The sequence below is a fragment of the Rousettus aegyptiacus genome, unplaced genomic scaffold (assembly GCF_014176215.1).
Source record: "Rousettus aegyptiacus isolate mRouAeg1 unplaced genomic scaffold, mRouAeg1.p scaffold_m13_p_3, whole genome shotgun sequence".
NCBI classification, from domain to species: Eukaryota; Metazoa; Chordata; class Mammalia; order Chiroptera; family Pteropodidae; genus Rousettus; species Rousettus aegyptiacus.
In genome coordinates this window covers 168291958-168312725 of record NW_023416306.1, presented here as the reverse complement: position 1 = coordinate 168312725, position 20768 = coordinate 168291958, and the positions used below count along the sequence as shown (strand labels likewise).

General features: G+C 46.3%; 1 protein-coding gene across 8 annotated transcripts in view; it reads right to left on the bottom strand.

Annotated features, from left to right (window-relative positions):
- The window catches only part of VRK1 (VRK serine/threonine kinase 1), a 62046-nt gene extending 52630 nt beyond the window's left edge, over positions 1–9416 (bottom strand). For 2 of the 8 annotated variants that reach the window (XM_036239107.1, XM_016159857.2), the window contains exon 1: positions 3873–3954. In XM_036239107.1, the coding sequence (XP_036095000.1) occupies positions 3873–3948 (76 nt within the window). In that variant the 5' untranslated portion in view covers positions 3949–3954. Of the gene's footprint in view, positions 1–3872; positions 3979–9332 lie in introns of those variants that run through there. The other 6 variants (XM_016159854.2, XM_016159851.2, XM_036239105.1 and 3 more) reach the window with 6 other exon arrangements.
- Between the last annotated feature and the right edge of the window lie 11352 nt (positions 9417–20768).

Below are 20768 nucleotides of genomic sequence, written 5' to 3'. Positions count from 1 at the left end.
CTGAACGCAGAGTCACCTCGGCTTCCAAGACGATCCTCTCGTCACACCTCTTGCCCGCCCCTCTTGGTCTCCTTCGTCGCCTCTCTGCCCACCCGCTCTTAATCCTGGGATTCCAGTAGTGGGATGCCCCAGCCTTCCAATCTCAATCTTCTTGACACACACACACCCCTCTTTCTCCTGTATTGTCAATCTCAGTTGAGGGTATCATCACCTACTTGTTCTTTTAAGTTGGAAACCCCACAGTTGTCCAAGATTTAGGACTGCAGTTAGCTAAACCCAATAAAAAGAAATTTCATAGGATAAACATAAGCCCTCATGGCTGGACCCCAAAACGAACGCATTAAACAAAAGAATGAAGAAAATAGGGCTCAGATGAACCTACAGGTTTAACTCTAGGTTGAGTGTGTGATGTGGTCATCAAAGGGCTACAGCTGATAACAAGAATACAGTAAGCAGGAGGCAATATTCTTTCCTCTATTCACAGAAGTGCTGTATCTAAAACAAGAGATGTGGCTACATTTTACTAATCAAGCCAGTAGCCTAGAGTACTGCATTCGATTCTAAGCGCTACGGTTTTAAAATGGCATTAAATCAGAGGAAAGCCACCAACGTGGTGAACTGACATGAAATCATGCCTTGTCAGAACAGCTAATGAAGTGGATGGAGACACTTCAACTCGAAAACATCGGGCAGACCGATGACTGTCCTCACGTATCTGAAAGGACGTTGTGCGGAACAGGGCTTCAGCTTGTCCTGTGTCTCCAAAACACAGAATCAGGTAGAAGAAATACGCAGACTTCCACTCAGTATGAGAACTTACCAACAGTCAAAACTTCATTAGAAACAGGACAGGCTGTCTCTACAGCGGTGGTTGTCCGTGGGGGACAATTCTGTCCCCTGGCCAGGGGTGACACTGAACACACTAAAATTCAGAGAGCAAAACTCCACAGCAAAAAACTTGATCCAGCAAAGACGTCACGAGTCCCATGGCTGAAAACCCCTGTTCTCGGGGAGCGCGGTCCCTGTCATCGGCGGTTTTCCTTTATAGACCAGGCGAGGTGACACTATCCAGTAACTTTCAAGAATGACGACAGCACAGCTGAAACTTGCTGGATTTCGCTAACCGATGTCACCATTAAAAAAATAAATAAAATAAAAAGAATGATGGGCAATGAGCTTAAAAATAAATAAATAAATAACTGTTTCAAGTCACTCTCCAGAGGAAACTATCTCCAGGGATGTTAAAGTGATGATGATGATGACATTTACTGAACGGGGACTGTGGGCCAGGCATTACACCGAGTGACTAATGTACATAGTTCAGTTACTTCTCACAACCAGCCATGAGACAGGTATTTTACCTTGATTTGATGGTAAAATTAGGTTGGCCTAATGTCCTACAGCGTCAGTATCTGAACCCAGATCTACCTGGCCTCAATCATATACATCACTGTCCAAACCACACATATCTGATGACTTCCAAAGCTGCTGTTCTACAGGATTAAATGAAGCGCCACATACTCTGGAAGCAGCGGGGCAATGCCTGAAAAGGTTTGTGCTCATCGCAAACCGAGCTGGCCAAGAGAAAGGGGAAAGGATTATCTGAAGTAGTCCTGCAATAAAGGAGAACAATTATCCTGACCGTCCCCAGGTGCCTACTTCTGTAAGTGCCAAGAAGCTCTTATGTACCCACAGAATCGCAGTCAGAAGCTGAGATTAACGATGGCGTCCCTTTATCCACAGGCGTGAAAGCTCGGGATGGACAGACGTTTGAACATCCCCGACTGGGAATCCTGCCCTTAACAAATACACTAGATGCAGATACATGGTTTCTTGGCTGCCTACACTCACGCCCATCTGTCAGCATGGCACGGTGCCTGCTCACATGTTGGTCAAACTGTCACTAGGGCATAGGTGCCAAGCAATGATAGTTTTAAATGGGCAGCTTGCATAGCACTGTAAGAGCTTCCTCTTCAGCAGAAAAAAAAAATCTCTGTAATACTGAAGGGCTGCAATCACAAGTGATTTATACTTGGTCAACCTCAACATTCCAGGAAAAAAAGACCTAGACTAGTTGAAAAGAGTCAGACTAAGGAAATTAAGTCAAACAGAAAGCACTTTGAAGGCAAATAAGTAGTTGCACTAGGCTTCTCACACTGCCAATCCTCCACGAACGCACGCCACGGTAATGCCATGCAGTAAAATCCTTTGCTCAACAAGTCATCATTGAGTCTTCTTAAAAATGTAATAGTATGCTTCTCCATGTTCTAAACTAAAAAGTAGAAATGCATTGATATTTAGTAGTTCGTCTGACATTAAAGAAGTTCTGTTTCTTGAGTGGTTATTTTTTAAATGACATAAGTCTAATCTATATCCAAGATGATTGTTTAAATGCACAAAAGAAAGCAGAAACCAAATAAGAGTCCCACAGATGAATAGAAAAAAAAAGTCTAATTTGGTCGGGAAAAGAAATCAAGTGAAGTGGGTGCTAACAAAACAGAAACTAAGTGTCTTCGTTCACAGTAAATTAGGACTCGAGGGCTACCACCTGTCACGTCCCGACTTTAGTGTTCCCAAACTACATGTAGGTGCCTGTTCCACGCTTAGAGATCTTAAGCTTCGTGGGCCTGAAGTATCTAACGTCCTCGTGCCTGGAAACGCTTTCCTAAGACTGAACCCAAACGCTGCGGCGAGGGCCATCTGTCCTCGTTCAGCGCTCAGTGGTTCTGAAGGGAAGCTGGTCGGCACTCTCTGCATAGTCCTTCACATACAAGAACCAGGACATCCCGATTAAACAGCCCCTGAGTCTCCTCTCTGCCACGATAAACAAAAGTGATTCCGTTAGTTTTTCCTCATTAGACCAATTTATCAACTACATTTTTATCATTTCAGTTGCTCACCTTTTGGATCCTTTTTAGACCTGATTAGAAACGTCATCCACACCAACAATGAGCCAACAGAAACCACTCTGCTTCCCACATGTTCAACTTACTGAAAGTAACATTAATACAAAGGCAGCTGGATGTCCAGCAGAGTCCTCAGTATCCGTCTAGAACACTGTCGAAGTCTGAAACCTACCAGTATTCTGGAAAGTACTAGGAACTCAACAGTCTGACGTGACATCACGTTTTTAACCTCCTGGAAAACACGTGTAGCACAAAGCGGTGAGTCAAGTTAAGGGCCATGGTTACCACCATCCTTCCTAACCAACTCATTGCCGCCATGCATGGCCTTAAAACACCTCTTGAATATCATTTGCACCATATCGTTTTCCTGCTCAAGAACCTACAGTGCCCTCCTGGTTGCCCAGGAGACTGACTACGCCCTGCACTACGCAGCAGTCCCCCGTACTCATGAACTAACTGCCCTTCCTTTACTTCCCTCCTCCCCTTCACCTGCGTGGCTCCCCCAAACAGCCAATTCTTAGTTATTTTCTCTAGGGCCTATCTTTGCTCATGCTACACTCTAAAACGTTTTCCAACTTCCTCTTAATCTAAACACACTTTTTTTCAAGATTCAAGCCATGTCGTACTCCCATAAATCTCTATTAATTTTTAAACTTAATTGTTTACTCATTTCTTATCTTCATTTTGGTATGCAGTTTACAGTGTGTGGACAAATGATTCTTTACAAAGGTAAAAAAAAAATTCAGTGAGGCAAGGGTAATTAACATTTTCAACAAATGGTATTGAAACAGCTGGACAAAGGACATACAAGTATCATACAAGGATCATGTGCAAAAGGAAAAGAAGTAAGAAAACCAAGACCTAAACCTTATATCCTAGGCACAAATTAACCCAAAATAGATCACAGATCTAAATGTAAGACATAAAATTATAAAACACTTAGAAGACAAAGAACACCTTCCTTACCTAGGGGTAGGCCAAGAGTTCTGAGACATGCATGACACCGAAAGCGCCATCCATGTCTCAATAACTTGGACTTCATCCCAATTAACAACTTGTGTGCAGCCAGGCACTGTAAGAGAATGAAAAGACAGGCCACGGACTGAGAAAATAGGTTCACAAATCACACATTTGACAGAGGACTTGTACTCAGAATATATAGAGGGAATCCTCAAACTCAACAATAAGAAAACAAACAATGCAGTTACAAAATAGGCAAAAGTTGAATAGACAAGTCAGCAAAGAAGATACTGATGGAAAATAAGCACTTGGAAAACATTCAACACCATTAGCCATTAGGGAAATGCAAACTAAAGCCACGAGGAGATACCACTGCGCACCTTTCGTAACAGATACCACGAAAAAATGCCAACGCCAAATGCCGACAAAGACTGGGGGAGACTGGATCTCTCACTCGGTGATGACGGCACTGAAAAAGGCACAGGTAGGCTGGGAGAAGTCTGGCGGTTTCTTAATAACATACACTAACCCTGCGACCCAACAGTTGCACTCCTGGGCATTTGGCCTAGAAAAATGAAGACGTACGCACTCATACTAAAACCTGTACACGAGGGTTCACAGTGGCTCTATTTGTAATGGCCCAAAGCCAGAAACCACGCACAGGCCCTTCAGTGCGTGAAGGCTAAATACAATGGGGTGGAGCCAGGAGTGGACAAGCACGGCACAATTACCAAACTAGAAAATCGGCACTAATGCAGCATTAACTAAACTACTTATTCGAATTTCAGTTTGTACCTTCTTTTTGTTTGTGTGTAGAGTTCCATGGCATTCTATCATGTGTAAAGACCCATGTAGCTATCACAATGATCAGGATACAGAACTGTGCTGACCCCCAAGAGGTTCCCTTTGCCACCCCTTTAGTTATATATACCCTATCCCCAGCAAAAACTAACCTGCTCTCCATTTCTATAATTTTGTCATTTCGAGAACGTTATATAAATGGAATCACGCAACCACACGGCCTGTTGAGACTAGCTTTTTTCACTCGGTAAGTCCTTGAGCTCCATCCGAACTGTTACACGTGTCAACGTTTGTTCCTTTGTATCAGTGTTTCATTCCTGGGCTACTCCACACTTTATTTAGGACGACGGTTGTTGCTGGTCTCTAGATACGGGCTATACACAAAGCCCCTGTGAACGGCATGTACGGGGCATTATTCCTCTAGGAGAAATGCCCAGGAGTACGACCGATGGGTCATGTTAAATGTAGGTCTGACTTTTAAAGAAACTGCTAAACTAATTTCCAGAGTGACTGTACCACTCTCTACATTGCTACCAGTAACATGAGAGGTAATTTAAACTTGAAAGTCACACTTTTTAAAGTATTTTCTAAAAGATTGAAAAAAAACAAAAATTAAGCCTTAAATGTCATAACCTGACCATAGCTTTTTAAAAATAAATTTTAGAATGTTCTTCCTGACTCCCAAATAATATTTTCTTATTACCTCTAACAAAGAATTTATAATGAGATATAATCCGTATGTTGATAGCTGTGTGCATAATCTGTATGTTATATAGTAAACTGTAATAAGAAGTGAAAAAAAGCAATACTGCCAGTAGACACAGTAAGTTTCTGTTTTTCTTTCAGACAGTCTATGAAGGCTTAAGGTCTAACAGCGCTTCCTAACAGTGTTACGAAATGTGAGCACAATGCGCTTCCTAACAGTTAGGAAATGTGAGCACAATGTGTTTACAAAGAGTATCATCGAACAGTGCCTTTTGTTCAGCTGTTACTTGGTGAAATGATTTGAGAAAATTAACCTGAAATACAACTGTAGTTATTTTAGATTTCTAACCTCATAATTTGTTTTTAAATTTTAGGTATAATTGACCATTAGGTAACAGTCTCTTTTCGGTTCTTGAAACCAAAAGCTAGGCCTAGAGCAGACATAACTGCCCCAGGCACAAATAGCCCCAAGACTGCCTGCCAGTCTGCAAAGAGAAAATGGAAAAAAAAAAAAAAAAAAAAAAAAAAAAAAACGCACAGGAAGAAACTAGAAAGCCCCAAAAGAGTGGGATGGTGTGGGCCTTCTTCCTGATGACTTTCCAGGACCAACTATATTGCTCCAGATAATGAGTTCCACAAGGCAAATGTGCCCTTCCAATAAAGTATGCTATTTGCTTAAAGTATATGACAGCACATTCCCAGATCTCAGAGCGTACTTTAATAACCTGCATCTAGTCTATCTTTCCACTTAATGTATATGGCTTATTGATAAACATTTTCGTGTGTGTTTAATGTTCATTGTAAATATCTGATGTGTGAGCAGTGTGTCTTAATTTTCAGATCCTAGAGTACTGGTTTCTATCCTATGGGTTAGAGACCCAAGGACGAATGGGAAAGAATCATAAAAATCCACATGCCGACATGAAGACTAAATAAATAATGATTCACAATGCATTTCTCTCAGCTGACGGAGTTGTTGTTGTGGCTAATAAAATTCTTAATAAGTTTATTAAAGAGTATTATTAAAAGTAGTTTCTTGTCATTAATATTTATTGGTGACTATTAAAAATCTAACTTCTATTAAAGGGGAGGGCACACCTCATACCTCTTTAGGCTCTCTAAAGAGCTTTTCTTTTTAACAGTATTGCCCATAGATCACCCAGAACAAGAATAGAATGTGCTTGCACTTGAGTGTGAAGATTTAAGACAACTTTGGGAGAGATGGAGCAGGAGTAATTGGGAAAGTACATGAAATTGCTTCGAAAGAGCAACCTCAGGAGCTAGGTAAATATCACCCAGGAGCCAAGGGGGAATAATACCCAAGGGCATATGTCTACAATGGCAAGTGGGAACATATTCACAAGACTTTGGGTCGAAAGAGCCAAACATCCCAGAGTACAATCTCATCTTGTTACACCACCTAGCTAAGTGCTTGTCAGGATTCTATCACCTTTCTAAATTAATCTTACACCTTTATTAGAAATTCCATATTTACTGTATTTTACTAATAATGTAGTTTTTCAAATGTGTCCTACACATTTATTGACTTCTTGTGTGCTGAATGCTAGATAACTAAAGTCAAAAAGAATGACCTCTACTTATATGAAACAAAGAAAACTTGCTTCAACAAAATACTACAATAGCAAGAATATGCTGTACCTAGCAGTTCCTGACATACAGCTGGCACATGGTAGCTAAATAAATGAGTCCATTTCTGCTCACTCTGAAAAATAACCTCGGCGAGCACGTAAAATATCCTGCCAGTCTGAAAAATATTCTCCAGTCCCATTCAGTTACCGATCCATTCTCAAAACCCATCGAGACCAATTTTTATGAAAGCCTCATCCACACACACAAAAAAAGGAAGAATTTAATTCCCATTAAGTTTACTGCCTGATAAATGGAGATATCAGCATTTGCACAGCTTTATCAATTCAGGAGTCATTCTTTATTTGATATAGGGCAAATTATAAAGCTTGCTTCATTTTCAGTAAGCTTTATTTTTCAAATCAAAAATATTCTCAGTTCTATTTTTCAAATCAAAATTCTATTCTTAGTACATTATATCTTAGTAGAGATAGCTTTAAGGAAAAAAATACAGTTGTTGAAATAAAAATTTTGTTTCTTCTATTCTAGATATCTGGGACATTCGCTTATATATTTGTTATTTCATATTTGTTCTCAAAAACAAAACCTGGCCTATTTAAGAAATTTAATTTTAGGGTCTGTCAACATTTTGAATGCATTACTGTTATTTTTAAAATATACACTTGCATCCCGGAATAAAACCTAGTATAAGCTTCCCCTATAACCATTTCCTGGGCACTAACTAACTTATTATATGCCAGGTTCTATGCCTGACACTACTCCATCATCTCATTTGTTTAATAAACATCCTCTCATAAATTTTGTAGCACTGAACATAGGAAGCCATTACACTATGAACTTGATACTATTTGTACTAGATACTAGCACTAAATTGACAGCATGCTTAACACAAGCTTATTATTAAATTCAAGTTGTTCTACTGTATTAACACAGCATCTCATTGGAGATGTTGAGATGCAGAGAACATCATCTGTGCTGGCTTCAGCGAGAAAGCTAGTATTGATAACTTAAGTTACAGTCCCTTCTCTAGGTAGCAGACAAACATAACCTTATCTACCCAGAAATTTAATTCCTATTACTGCATGCCATTTTGAACAGTGCAAGCATAATCTGAATAAAATGATTACATAGAGAACCCTTGCTTTCCTGTGAAATCGCTTTAAAATTGTGGATTAAATTCTCCCCAAAAGTATCATGCTCAGCATGTCATAAAAAGTAAGGTGTCTTCATGCCGAACTCTTAAAAATAGATGCAGCTGTACAGTTTGTTTTTTTTTTACTCTTGCAAATTTCAGATTCAACAGATGGGCAATTCCAGTTTAAAAAAATTAAAAAACTAATTAAAAACGCTCTTTAACAGTTCCCTAAAAGCACCACCGTCCCCAAGGCAAAAATGGTATTTCTAAGTTGTTCCAAAAAGGGAGATGAGAGAAAGGGTCGATATAAAAAAATAATTTAAAAAAAATAAAAATTAAAAAATAAAAAGACAAAAGGGTGACCTGATAGAAAAGTTAGGAAAATGGATGGTCTCAAAAGGTATCTAATGTCGGTCTCTCTCTCTCTCTCAACCCAGCGACTCTGGTGCTGTTTGTAGAATTTAACTAAACTACCTAAGAGTTTTCAGACCAGGACCAAAAACTATTTCGACAGTAGGAAAAATTATTTGGTGCTCCTGTATCAGTAAAAGGGTGCCGCCCCGTCACCGAGAGAAACGGAGGAACTGTCTGTCAAAGGGACAAGCAAAACCCTGGTAAAACTCCTCTGGGAGCCCCACTGCCTTGCACCGGACCCTCAAGCGCAAGCTCTCACCGGGCCTCACCCGGATACGGACCTGTAGGGAAAGGGGCGGTCCTGGAAGCCATCCTCGGGGGACAAGCTCAGGTCTCAAGTCAAAGGTCACCTCTTCTGAGATGCTCTACTTCAACCCCACCACCCTGGCCACAATCGCCCGCCCTCGTTTTACAGAAGCTTTTCAGTATCTGCGAATTAGCCTGTTTGCTTCCGTTCCGTGTTTCCCTTACAGAATGTCAGCCCCATGACAGCTGAGGGACCTTCGTCTTCCAGACTGGCAAAGAGACCGGGCCCCGAGCGACCAGGACATGGAGCAAGTCTGGCGATGCCAAGACGCCGTCCGGAACGTGGCGCTAATCCCGGGGGCCGGCTGGCGGGTGCAAGCAGCCCGGGGCCGTGGCCAGGCCTGAGGGACATCAGGCTGCGGGGAAGCCCGCACCGCCCGCAGCCCGCGCCGCCGCCCGAGGTCACGGCCGCCCGGTCGACCCAGCCCCGGGCCGCCCCCTGCGTGGCACCAGCTCAACGCCCGCGCCCCTGGCCCGCGCCGCCTGCAGCCCCCTACCCCAAGCCGCAGACCCGTCTTCCTGCTGCCCAGTACGAACTTCCCGCCGCTTTCGCCAACTCGCAACTCCGCTGCAGCGCCGGCCCGTCACACCCTGCAGTATGAGCCCTTCCCATTGGCCCGGGGGCGAGCGGGGGAGGCGGGGCGAGCGGGACGCCGCGCAGGGGGGCGGAGCTCGCGCGGGCCGGCCGCCCCCTGGAATGCCGGGAGCCGCGGGCCGGCGCCCCCACTGCATGCTGGGAAGTGAAGTCTTTCCCAGGCCGAACGGCAGGGTCCCGGTCGCTCTGCCCGCTGGGCTGCTGGGGAGTGAGGTTCGCGGCCTCTGACTCCGCCCTGCTGCTCAGAGGCTGTGTCCCTCAGAGCTGTTCAAACCCTAGTAGTTATCACCAGGCTTCGCGGTTGCTTGATTTATTAAATAACTGTGTTGGCAACTGGTAAGATGTGAAAGAAATCCTGTGTTCCCACTGGCTAAGTCTTGTCTGCCTACTTGAACTGGGGTGCTTTCCACCTTCTGGTCTGCCACCCTGGAATGCTTGTCCCACACAGCTTGATCCAGTACACTGCGGCCTTATTCTGGAAGCAGAACGTTAGCTCTTCCACTTTGTAGCTTTGTTAAGTTAATTAACCCCTATGAGTCTCAGTTTCCTGTTTCCATCAGGATTAAAAGAGATAATATATAGATAGGACTTTGTACATACTAGGTACTCAGTAAACAGTAGATAATATTAATATTATTCTGACCATCCATCGACATGTGTCTAAATCCTACCTTTCAAAACCTACTTCAATGTCCACATAACTTCTAGTCCTTCACCCGTAATTCTCTTATGCCAGTTTGCTTTGTATTTATACTCAGTTGTCTAACCTCCATCACCCGTGAGACTATAAGCTTATTGTGGACTAGGTCGCTGTCCTACATCTAAATCACCAATACTACAGGCAGAGGGAGATGTACAATGAAGCTAAGGGAACAAAGGCTTCAGAGCCTCAATTGCACAAGTCCCTTCTACAGCCTTGGGAAGGGCCATAACAAAGTGTTTACATCATTTGGGGATGGGAGGTTATTTGCCATGACGAATTTTTCTGTATGATTTTCTTAAAATAAACCTCTAAAGTTGTGTGAGCTACAGTCCCCGCAAAACCTGGAATCCCTCTATCCATTGGACAGCACACTTCTGTGCATAATGACCTCCAGGTTCCCTCACCTGCTCCACATCCTTCTCCAGCCTGCCCTCCGCCCCAGGAGGCTGAGCTCTACAAACCCCTTCAAGGCTCCTGTGCCCCCTGGCTTCTGTTGGATTTGACCAGTGGAGAACCCCACCAAGGACTAGAAGGAAAGACAAAGGTCGCTGAGGGTAGGGATTCCTCTGGATCCTCGTTAGCAAAGTCACCTGCAGTTGGTTGGGTCCCTTAGCTGAAGGCCACTGTTCCCCGGCTCGGCCCTCCAACTTGAGGTGACAGCTTCCTTCCTTCACGCCTCAGATCCGCAGATGAAAACACCACAGGCTGCTGCCGAACCGCAAGTTCCTGCTCCGTTGCTGTGGTTCCCACCCCCACACCTTCACCAGTAGTCTCACTGTAAATAAACCCTCCTCGAATTATCCCGTTTCAAATGTGTCATCTGCTTCCTGTTGAGACCCTGACAGAAACCACACAAGGTGAGCACTCGATGAACATTTGTTGGCAAAGAGTTCTTAAGATTCACACGTCTTATGGGTGTGGAATTCCCCAGCAAGACTCTGTGGCCAGAATCCATTGAGAGAAAAATATTCTACACGCACACGCACATGCACACACATGCACACCCACACACACATGCTAAGAAAACTTGGAACAGAACTTATCTGTCACACTGTGACCATGTTCCCCTAACCTCACCATCCACATGCAGAAGAACTGTCCCTGCTTCCACGCTGGGTTGACAATCGGCTGGCCTTAAAGCATAGTGAAGTACGCACACAGTTCATGCAGTGTTCCAAGGTGAGAATGGAATGTGTCTATTCTGGAGCTCATGGCTCCCTCACCCTCAGTCGGGTGGCTTACTTTGAAACACCACTTAAACGCAGCTATGTTCCAAGGCACTTGCCAACACCTCCAGTACCACCCACGCGTGCTGAAATGTCCCACCAGTGCAGAGTATGGCAGGATACAAGTCCAAGCTGCCATCTCAGAGACAGCTTGTCTGAAATGCTGTAGGTGGGGAAGGCCCCCCATAAATGTTTATGAGTTGTGCTTGGTATCAAGGTCAGGGGTGTGCAGAAGGTTGACCAGTGAGGATTTTCTGTGGCTGGGCTTTGGAACTTAAGAACTGAACTAGGGAGGACAGGTTGAGGAATATAGTCCTGCCATCTACTCAAAAATGTCTCTACAGTCCAAACAAATGTTTACTGAGCACCTACTGTGAGCCAGGGATTGGGCTAATCTCTAGGGACTCAGGTTCTGGTTCACCTAATGTTTAAGGCGGCCCTACTATGTGTTTCACATCTCAATTCTTAAAGAGGAAAAATAAAATCTTGGAGAGTTTAAAAAGTCCAGGCCCCCTGAGTCTACTTCTAAATGCGTTTTTACTGACCCTGCATGCGCAATCTCAGTACATAAGGAAACGTCTTATAAGGAAATAATAAATAGATTTGTAAATACTGTCATAGTCAGGAAATGGGATCCCTGGATGACAGATCATCGTGGATTAAGCAAGGTGACCCCATGAGTGGGTTCAACCCAATGAATAAAAATTTCTATCTGCCTAGCAAGGGCAGACTAGCTAAAAATCTATATACATGAGATCTGTGTGGATTTGCCAGATAGGACCTGGAGTGCCCTTATTTATTTCCAGGAGCTGTCCCAACCCTGCTAGCCCTAGCACAAAGGCACAGAAAGGTCACCATTGCACAGGGCAGTTCAAGAAAGAGTGAGGAGGTTGATATAAGCTAGATCGTGGTGGAAACTCTGTCTGTGAAGTTCAAACGAACGTGATAGTCACTAGCAAACGACACTGTCCTGGCAGGCTGTCCAGCACACGCTGGCTCTACCCATGCGTCAGTTCATGAGTCCTTGACCTTGTTCCTTTCATCTGTCGAATGGGAACACTCATCCTAGCCCAACCAGTTCTCTGCCTTCAGCTTGATGGCAGGTAAACAAGGTAATGTATAAGAACTTTGATCTACCTGGAACAAAGCTTCTAGGCTGTCATTACTCCATGGAGGCAAGGTAACAGCGACCCAGGGAAAAGGGGAGAGGGATGGGGCAGAGAATGTGCTCAGGGGCCTTCTGAGGACTCTGCCCTGGTTCCTACTCTGTCCCCTTTGGATGCCTCATCTCATCCCAGGTGCCCACAGCCCTTATTTCCATTTAAAAAAGGATGTTTAAGAGTCTGCCATATGCCAGTCACAGTGTCCTAACAGACTTACAAATCCTGTGGAAGAGGCAGACACGTCCACAGATTCTCGTAACTCTTATTTTTGTGAGCATTTATTACTGGCTGAGAAAACCATCTCATGTAACCCTGAGAGATGGGTAGTAGGATCCCCAGTGCCCAGACGAGGAGACGAAGCCCCAGAGGAGTGAACCGATTTGCTCATGGCCACACTGCTAGTGAGGAACAGAGCCGTCTGACACAGTGTCCATCCCGATATCAATCACAGCTGCTGATGCTGGAAAAGGCCGTGAGATAAGGGGTAACGGGTGACACAGACTGCAGTGACGATGCAGGAAGAAGAGCGAGGTGTCCTACCAGGCTTCATGGACAGATGACCCGACCTGCTTAACTCTGCCAAACTAATTAGCAGCTCCCGTCGTAGTAGCGATTAGGTTCTTTCGGGTTTAATGACGCAATAATTGATGAGTATAGATTATTCTGCAGTCAGAAGTGGACGCATGGGGTTCTAAAGTCTTAGGAAAACGTTCCCTCCTCCTCTTTTTCTTCATCCTGATAATGATTACGTTGATAATGATGATGACAATGATGATGATAACGACGGCCTCCGTTTATTAAATTTTAAGCATTTTCCAGGAATTGTGTTAATAATTCACAAACGACATTTCAAGAAATCTTCACGGTAACAGTTGAAGTTTGATATTATCCCCTCCCTCCTCCATGGCAGAGATAAGAAAACGGAAACTCGGACGAGCTAAGTATCTGGCTGATGGTCACACAGCTAGTAAGCGATTCAGTAGAACCGTAAGCCAAGGGCCCCACTGCCGCAGAGGACCGAGCATGAACCACTCCCACACAGCGCACCAACCACCGATCACTTCATGTGTTTGATCTCCTGAGCTGTGTTTCAGGATGCCGTAGTTATTGGTCTTCCCCCAAGTTTTGAGAGATTAATAGCACAGGAAAGTTCTTGCACTTCCCAGAATGACTGAATTGTCTACCAGTGTGCAGGTGAAACTCTCCCAACTCGGGGTGACGTGCAATGTCTATGCATGGCTTGCTTTCTGCCCACTTCTCAGAAGTGGCTGATATGGTCCTCTGACATTCAGCATGCCTTTCTACACCCTTCTACCGTCTTTTCCTACTACAGAGGCCTGACGCCTGCATTTCCCAGACATCCTAGTGCTTAGGGATCTGGATGCAAATTAGGTTCCATCAGTTAGATTCCTCAAGGAAGATTTGGAGGGCAGAAGTGAGGTGTCAGCACAGTCCTAGAGTCTTGGGATTGTTCTGCGGCAGTGTCAGAAGGCAATTAATTGTGTTGGGGGCAGTAGCAGCTTCCTGATCCCTGGGTGGTGGGTACATTTGGGAGTTTCTGTAGTAAAAAAAAAATTAACTTTGTCCCCAAAACGCTCTGGCCTTTGTCCTCAGCTTCTGGGAGGCGATCTCTAAGACCTTGGAATGTCACACCTAACAGGAGTGTCTTTGTTTGCCTGGGAGCCTGAAGTCACAAACATGATTTAGGCTGGGGGCCGATTTTTGTCAGAAGGACCAACAATGCAATTTGTGGTGGGTGCTTTGGCTCACGCAGTATCCGTCCGCCTCTGGAGGGACTAGGGACTGAGGTCAGCCAGTTGGTAATCAATCGTACCCTTGTGATAGAGCCACAGTGAAAACTCTGGGCACAGAGGCTTAGGGGCCTGGCTGGCAATGCTCCACGCGTATTGTTACACGTTGATACTAGGAAAGTAATTCTGTCCTAACTCCATGGGGACAGGACAACTGCTGCTCTGCGTTCAGAACCTTTCCGGCCTCTGCTTCTGCTCTTGGCCGGTTTAAGCCTGTATTCTCTCCCCACCGTAAACCATACCGATAAATGTAACAGCTTCCAGTGAATTCCACGAGTCCTCCTCATGAATTTTCAAAACTGAGGAACCTCCCCTCCCAAGCTTGCAGTCGGTGTCAGAAGGGAGGGTGGTGGACTGTGTTCCCTCCAACCGTACAGTTGACACAAAGTCTCACAGTTCCTAACCTAAACTCTCTAGTCCCAGCGGCGGCCTCCGCCTTCTTCCTCTTTTGACTGTGGCAGAGCGAGTGGCTTCCGCAGCAAGGCAGCTCTGCAGTGCCTCAGCTAGCACCTGCTAGCCCAGCCCGCCAGCAGCGAGCGCCTCAACTCTGCACTAAATCCCTTTGTGCCTAAGAGACCTACAACGGTTATTGCGTCTTGCGTTCAACCGATGCAGGAGAGGAGCTGGCCCTGATGAACGACGTCTCTCATCGATTCTAGCAAGCGAGCTTTTCGCATGTTAATGTCCCTGAAATTCAGACATGGCTTGTAATCGATACCAATTGTAATTAGCAGTGATTTTATTTTTTCTCTATTAATAACATAAGATAGTGGGACAAGTTACAGTTGATGGAGTCTTAGATTCAATTAAGCCCTAGGACACCTGGAGCTTTGCTTCATGCGACCTTCTCGCCTGGTCACCTCTCCTGTTCATTCCTCTTCCTACATGGCACAGTGGGTCCAAAATTCCCAAACTCCCACGGGCGTGAACCTTTCCTCCTTCCTCTCACTTCTGAAAGGTAAGATAAGCATCCCTAGAGACAGAGAAGCAGCGAGGTACAGTGAGAGGAACATGGGTTTCGTGAACATGGCACACCTGAGTCTGGAACCTCCTGCGGCTGCTTAACTGCCGTGCGATCTCGTGGAAGTTATTACTCTCTCTGGGCCTTCCTCCTCGTCTGTACACACTGGTAGTTGCTGGGATCAAATGGGGTAGCGCGTGAAAACGTCTCGCCTTTGGCAGGTGTTCAGGAAGGTTGTTTCCTCCTCCGTCTGTTCATCCCTCTCTTATTTTCTCCCTTCTGAACATCACGGGGTCCACCTCCTATGTCGCTCCACATCCAGGAGCCGAGCTCCAAGCAGCTGTCACCATTTATTGTCGGTGGTTAGCCATAGATTCAGGTCAAATATACATACGTGTTCACATCCAGCTGCCAAGTTATGAACGAGGAAAGGAAAGAGAACTTTTCCGAAAACAAAAGCAAATCGTTGCTTTTATTCTTGCAACTATCCAACTCCTGTTATGTTTTGATTTCAGGGCTGCTCCAAGATTCTGGGACAAAAGGCACTATATATAAGCATTATTATGAGACTCAAAGAGGCTCCGAGCAAAACGAAATCCTTTTATCATGAGAGAATTGGAGAGACTTGTTGCCAAATATAGTCACCGCATGAAAAATGCATTTTCTTTCCCCTCCACGCACATGATCACCGTCACCAACGCCACCTTCAAACTTTAACTAAATCCACGGCCCATCAATTAATCTATAAGAAAATATTTTTAAATAATAATAATTGACATATTTTAGCAGTTACCATGTGCTAGGCATGGTCCTAAGTACTTTATATCTAGCCTCTCATTTGGTTTTCCCAGCAATTCTGTGAGGCAGGAATAATTGTTAGCCTATTAGATAGGTGAGGAAATTGAGTCTTGGAGAACTTAGACCACTAGCCCAAAGTCATAAGCTAATAAGTGGCGGAACCAGGATTTGAACTCAGCTGTACTATGCCAATAATTATACACTGCCCTTATGTCAGAAGAAATACGGGATTGAACAGTGAAAAATGGCACGTGGCCCTTTATCTTCAGAAATCTGTAATCTTATCACTGAAATAACTGTCAAGCTCAAATATAGTCAGGCAGAGTGCTTTGAGAAGACAGAGTGAAGGGAGAGATATTTTGTTAATAAATCGCTTCACATCCCTTTTCTTTCCTTCCATCCATTTCTCTGAACCCCGTGTTTCTCCCCAGTTCTGGCAACGAGGACACTCCGGCCCCATCCTTCACAGGGGAGGATGCCACAGGGACGAGAACCAGAGAGCGAAGGTGGCAATTCTCAGCTTTTGAATTTTAAAATGCACTTTTGAACTCGGGGCAGAAGCGATGCAATTCAGAGAAGATGCATGAGCTTCAAAAGCCTGGACGTTTGAGCCTCTACAGTCAAGGTCTTGGAGGAAAGGCTGGAGCAGAGCAGAATGATCAGCAGACCCCTGTCTAGTCCACGACTGCGCGTGGGGGAAGGGCAGAAGGACGAGGGAGGAAACAGGGGAAGGAGCCCAGGCGTCGCTGAGAGGAGCCTGTGTGTCTCTCACCCCTTCCCCACCCCAAGACTTATCCCAGGTAGTGGCGGTGGGAGAACCCCGAATGGGACATACTCAATGTATCTCAGAGTATGGGGTCCCATCTCTTCTCCCGTGCCTGGGGCTGCTTGCTCTGCTTCCGTGGTGCTGTGGGCTCCTTGGATCCCCCCAAAAGTTCAAAGTTCATATATCAAAGTCCCGGCACCTCGGAATGTGACTGTGTTGCTGGTAGGGTCATTATAGAGGAGACTAAGTTAAAACGAGGCTGTTTGGGGGGTGGGGGCTTAGGCCGATCTGACGAGTGTCCTCACGCAAAGAGGAAAGGACACAGATTCACACAGAGGGAGACCACGTGAGCATGCGGGGAGATGAGAGGGTCATCCACAAGCCAAGGAGAGAGACCTCGGAAGAAACCAAGCTTGCCAACGCCGTGATCTCGGACTGGAGGAGAAGACGAACTTCTGCTGCTTGAGCCCCCCAGTCTGTGGCGTTTCGTTATGGCGGCCCCAGCAATCGAATCCACATGGCGACGACAACTTAGACCACTGAGCAGCGTGGCTCCCATGTCAGCCAATCCCCACACCCCAGAGTCTGCTCCTCCCGCCCCCTCCTCGGCAGCTTAGTGCTCCATCTGCACCCGTCCCTGTCACACACCAGCACTTCGCAGCAAAGGGACAGGAACGAAAATGTGTGGCACTTCTGTGGCACGGGGCCTTGCGAGGATGCTGACTCATTTCACGCTCCTTAACAACCCCGAAAGGCAGGCGTGGCTGTCATTCCCTCACCGATAAGAACCAGGAGCTTCAACTGCGGTTGTGGCTAGTTAGTGACAGCATGGGGCTTCAGAGCGGGGACTGTCTGGTTCCGAAGCCGTGACAACTCCACATTACCTGCTGAAACTCTAAGTCAACTTTTTTTCTCTCTCTCTTTTTCTGCATAGATGTCTCAGGCTAACACCTTGAGAGAGAATGAATGATCAGCAAGTTGGTAAATTATACTCAATTCAGGCAAACAAGCCAAGTATGTTGCCTCTCACAGGTGTGGCTTGATGGCAGACTATTAGTGACCATTAATAAAAGAAACCCAGGTTGCAATTCACCAGTATGTTTGAATTTCTCAGGACTTGCATTTCACACCAGGGAGCTGAGTTCAGCCAATATTTTCATAAGCTAACACCTGCGATAGAGGCGTGAAGCCTGACTTAACTGAAGTAACATTTGTCTTTGGGAATGAAAACATAAACCAAAGCCTAGTTTGTGAACTTGATCGTTCTTTCCCCTGTCATTGGTCATAACACAAAGATAAGGCCTCGGGTGTCTTAACGTCTGTCAAGCAGCTTTAAGAGGATTCAGGACACATTGAACCGGGAGTTTAACTTCCAAGTTTATTCGTTTACTGTTGAACAGAGGCTGACTGAGCACCTACTTTGCCCCAGCCACCGTGCTTGGTTCTCAGGGTGGGGATGAACGAGACAAGACTGCTGTCTCTCAGAGGACACGCTCTGCTGAGGCTGATGGACACAGAGTGACAGATGCAGGATGGGGACGATGACCTCGTGGGAGGGGATTGCCGTCTCTCTCCTCAGGCTCCTGCTGGAAAATTCCATTCACACCTCAAGGGAACGTTATTAGGAAGGAATTTCAGCCCTTCTCCCACTCACTCTTCCCCAAATAAGAAGTGACTTGTCAGGTTGGGAAGACTGGGAGACGGAACTCAACTTGGGACCTAGAGCCTTTCTCTCTCTCTCTCTCTCTCTCTCTCTCGACTCAGGTCTGGAGGCTCACAGGTGTGGGCCAGACCCCCCATTGCATCAGACTTGGCTCAGGGGAGCCAAGTTTCAAGCTGGGGCCAACGTCTAAGGACGCTCATTGGGCCACAGGTCAGGCCACGGTCTCCGATCCAGCTTTATTGATTATGAAGCTGACATTCAGACATTCATCTGTTTGATTCTATATCTATAGTTCAATTTAGTTCAAAACTCAGAGAGAAGGAGATGGAGTGTTAGTTACTTGGGTTCATCGACCCCAGTAGCTGTGACAGAGGGAAGTAGGAAGAGTTGAGGAAGTGAAAAAAAGAAGAAGAAGAAGAAGAGGAAAGATGCCTAACCTGGCAGGGGGAGCAGGCCGGTGGGGAAGGTGAGCCCCTCGACCCTGCCGACCCTGCCGTGGGCGAGTGGACGCGAATCAAGCAGACAGGGACAGGAAGGGCGTTCGGGCAGAGGGGAAGGCGCGTGCGAAGGCTGGGAGTACGAAAGCGGCTTGGCACTTCTGAGAACCTGTAAAAAGCTACCTGCATCCCACGACCCTTCCCGAACAGCACCTGCCGCAGCCACATCCCCTCTCGCTACCTCTTTGTCTGTGTCTTTGCTTCTTCCTCTCCTCTTGACCCTCTCTCTCTGACCTCTCCGACGTGCCATCTGCCCCCTCCGTGCCACCAAAAGCTCTCCTGCTCTGGCCACCGATGACCACGTGTTCCTGATTTCGGTGAGCACGGTTCGGTTCTTCCCTCGCCGGCCTCCTCAGCCCCGAGGCCCGTTCTCTTCCCCTCAACACGCTTTTCTTCTCGGCCTCTGTAATATTCCTCCGCCCTCGTTTCCTTTTCTTTTTCTCAGAGCTCTTCTGTGGCGTCTTCATCTGGCTCTTTGACTCCAACTTCCGAGTCTTCCAGGCCCTTTTCTCTGTGTCCAAACACACGCGGAGCTCAGAGGGCAGAAAGAAAGATGTGGGAATCAGCAGTAAGGAGCCGGCTTGTTAGAAATGAGAATGGAAAATCCGTGAGGATGGGTGGGCTACCCTAAGGAGGGAGGGCTCTGGTGCCGATGGCGGAGTTGCTTATGTCATACTAACCTCCCACCGGACAGCAGCCACGGGCAGAAACGGAAGGGGATTCGCCCTTGAGAGAGGGAGCCCCGCTGCGGGAGACCCACGTTCGTCTGACTTTCTCCACTAAGGACACTCCCCAGTCCACACGCCACAGGGGTGCTTAGAACTCAAGAAGAAAGCCACAACCCTAAGAGCCCGAGGAGCCAGAGGATGGAGCGTGAAAGGCCCCGGCAAATGGCGATGGAGGAGGGCGGGGGTGGCAGGATGGAGGGGGCCGTGGGGCAGCCCTAACACCTCCACGTAAATACCCCGGACCCCTGGGCTGGTTAACGAATTGCACCTGCAGGAGCAAGACTCTGAGCAGCCCAGGAGGGAAACAACCAGAAGGCCAAAGGAGCAGGCAGAGACCTCGGCTGTGGCCCATCGCGGGGGAGACGGTGCTGGGGTTTGAGTCTTGCCCACTTGGAGGAGGCTGATCAACCTTTCAGGCTGTCCACTGAAGCTGAAAAAAGATCGAGACTCGAGAGGAAAGGCTATGCGCAAACACGGGGGAGCTAAGAGACGGGAGGAGGCCCAAGGACGTCTGTAGCTGGCCTTAGGCACACAGCTAGCGAGCGGCAGGGCCGGGATCCAGTGGCTCTGCTCCAGAGCCCACGCCCTCGGCCGCTGACTGGAGCCGCCTCGCTCTCAGCACCCTGCATCCTTCCCTTAAAGCGCTTGTCACCAAAGTCAACATCCGACATCGTTGCCCATTCAGCTGCTTGTCTCCTGCACGTGACTGGAGAGCCACATAAGCCGAGGGCTTGCATGCACAGTGCCTGGCGCACGGGCCGATAAACGTTTGTTGAATTGACAAATGAATAGTTCGAGATGGCTGACTCACCGAAGTCTATGTGCGTGTAATGTATTAACATATTTTTATGAGTAAAGACATGTGATTAAAAATGCATTCTTGCCATATAATTTCACCCCCCCACCTTATGATCCTAGAGTGAATTAAATCACCAATAATCACTCTGGCTCGCGGCTGCATTTATTGGTGTGTATCTGTCACCGACTATTTTCAAGGAATTTCTAAGTGTAATATGAATGAC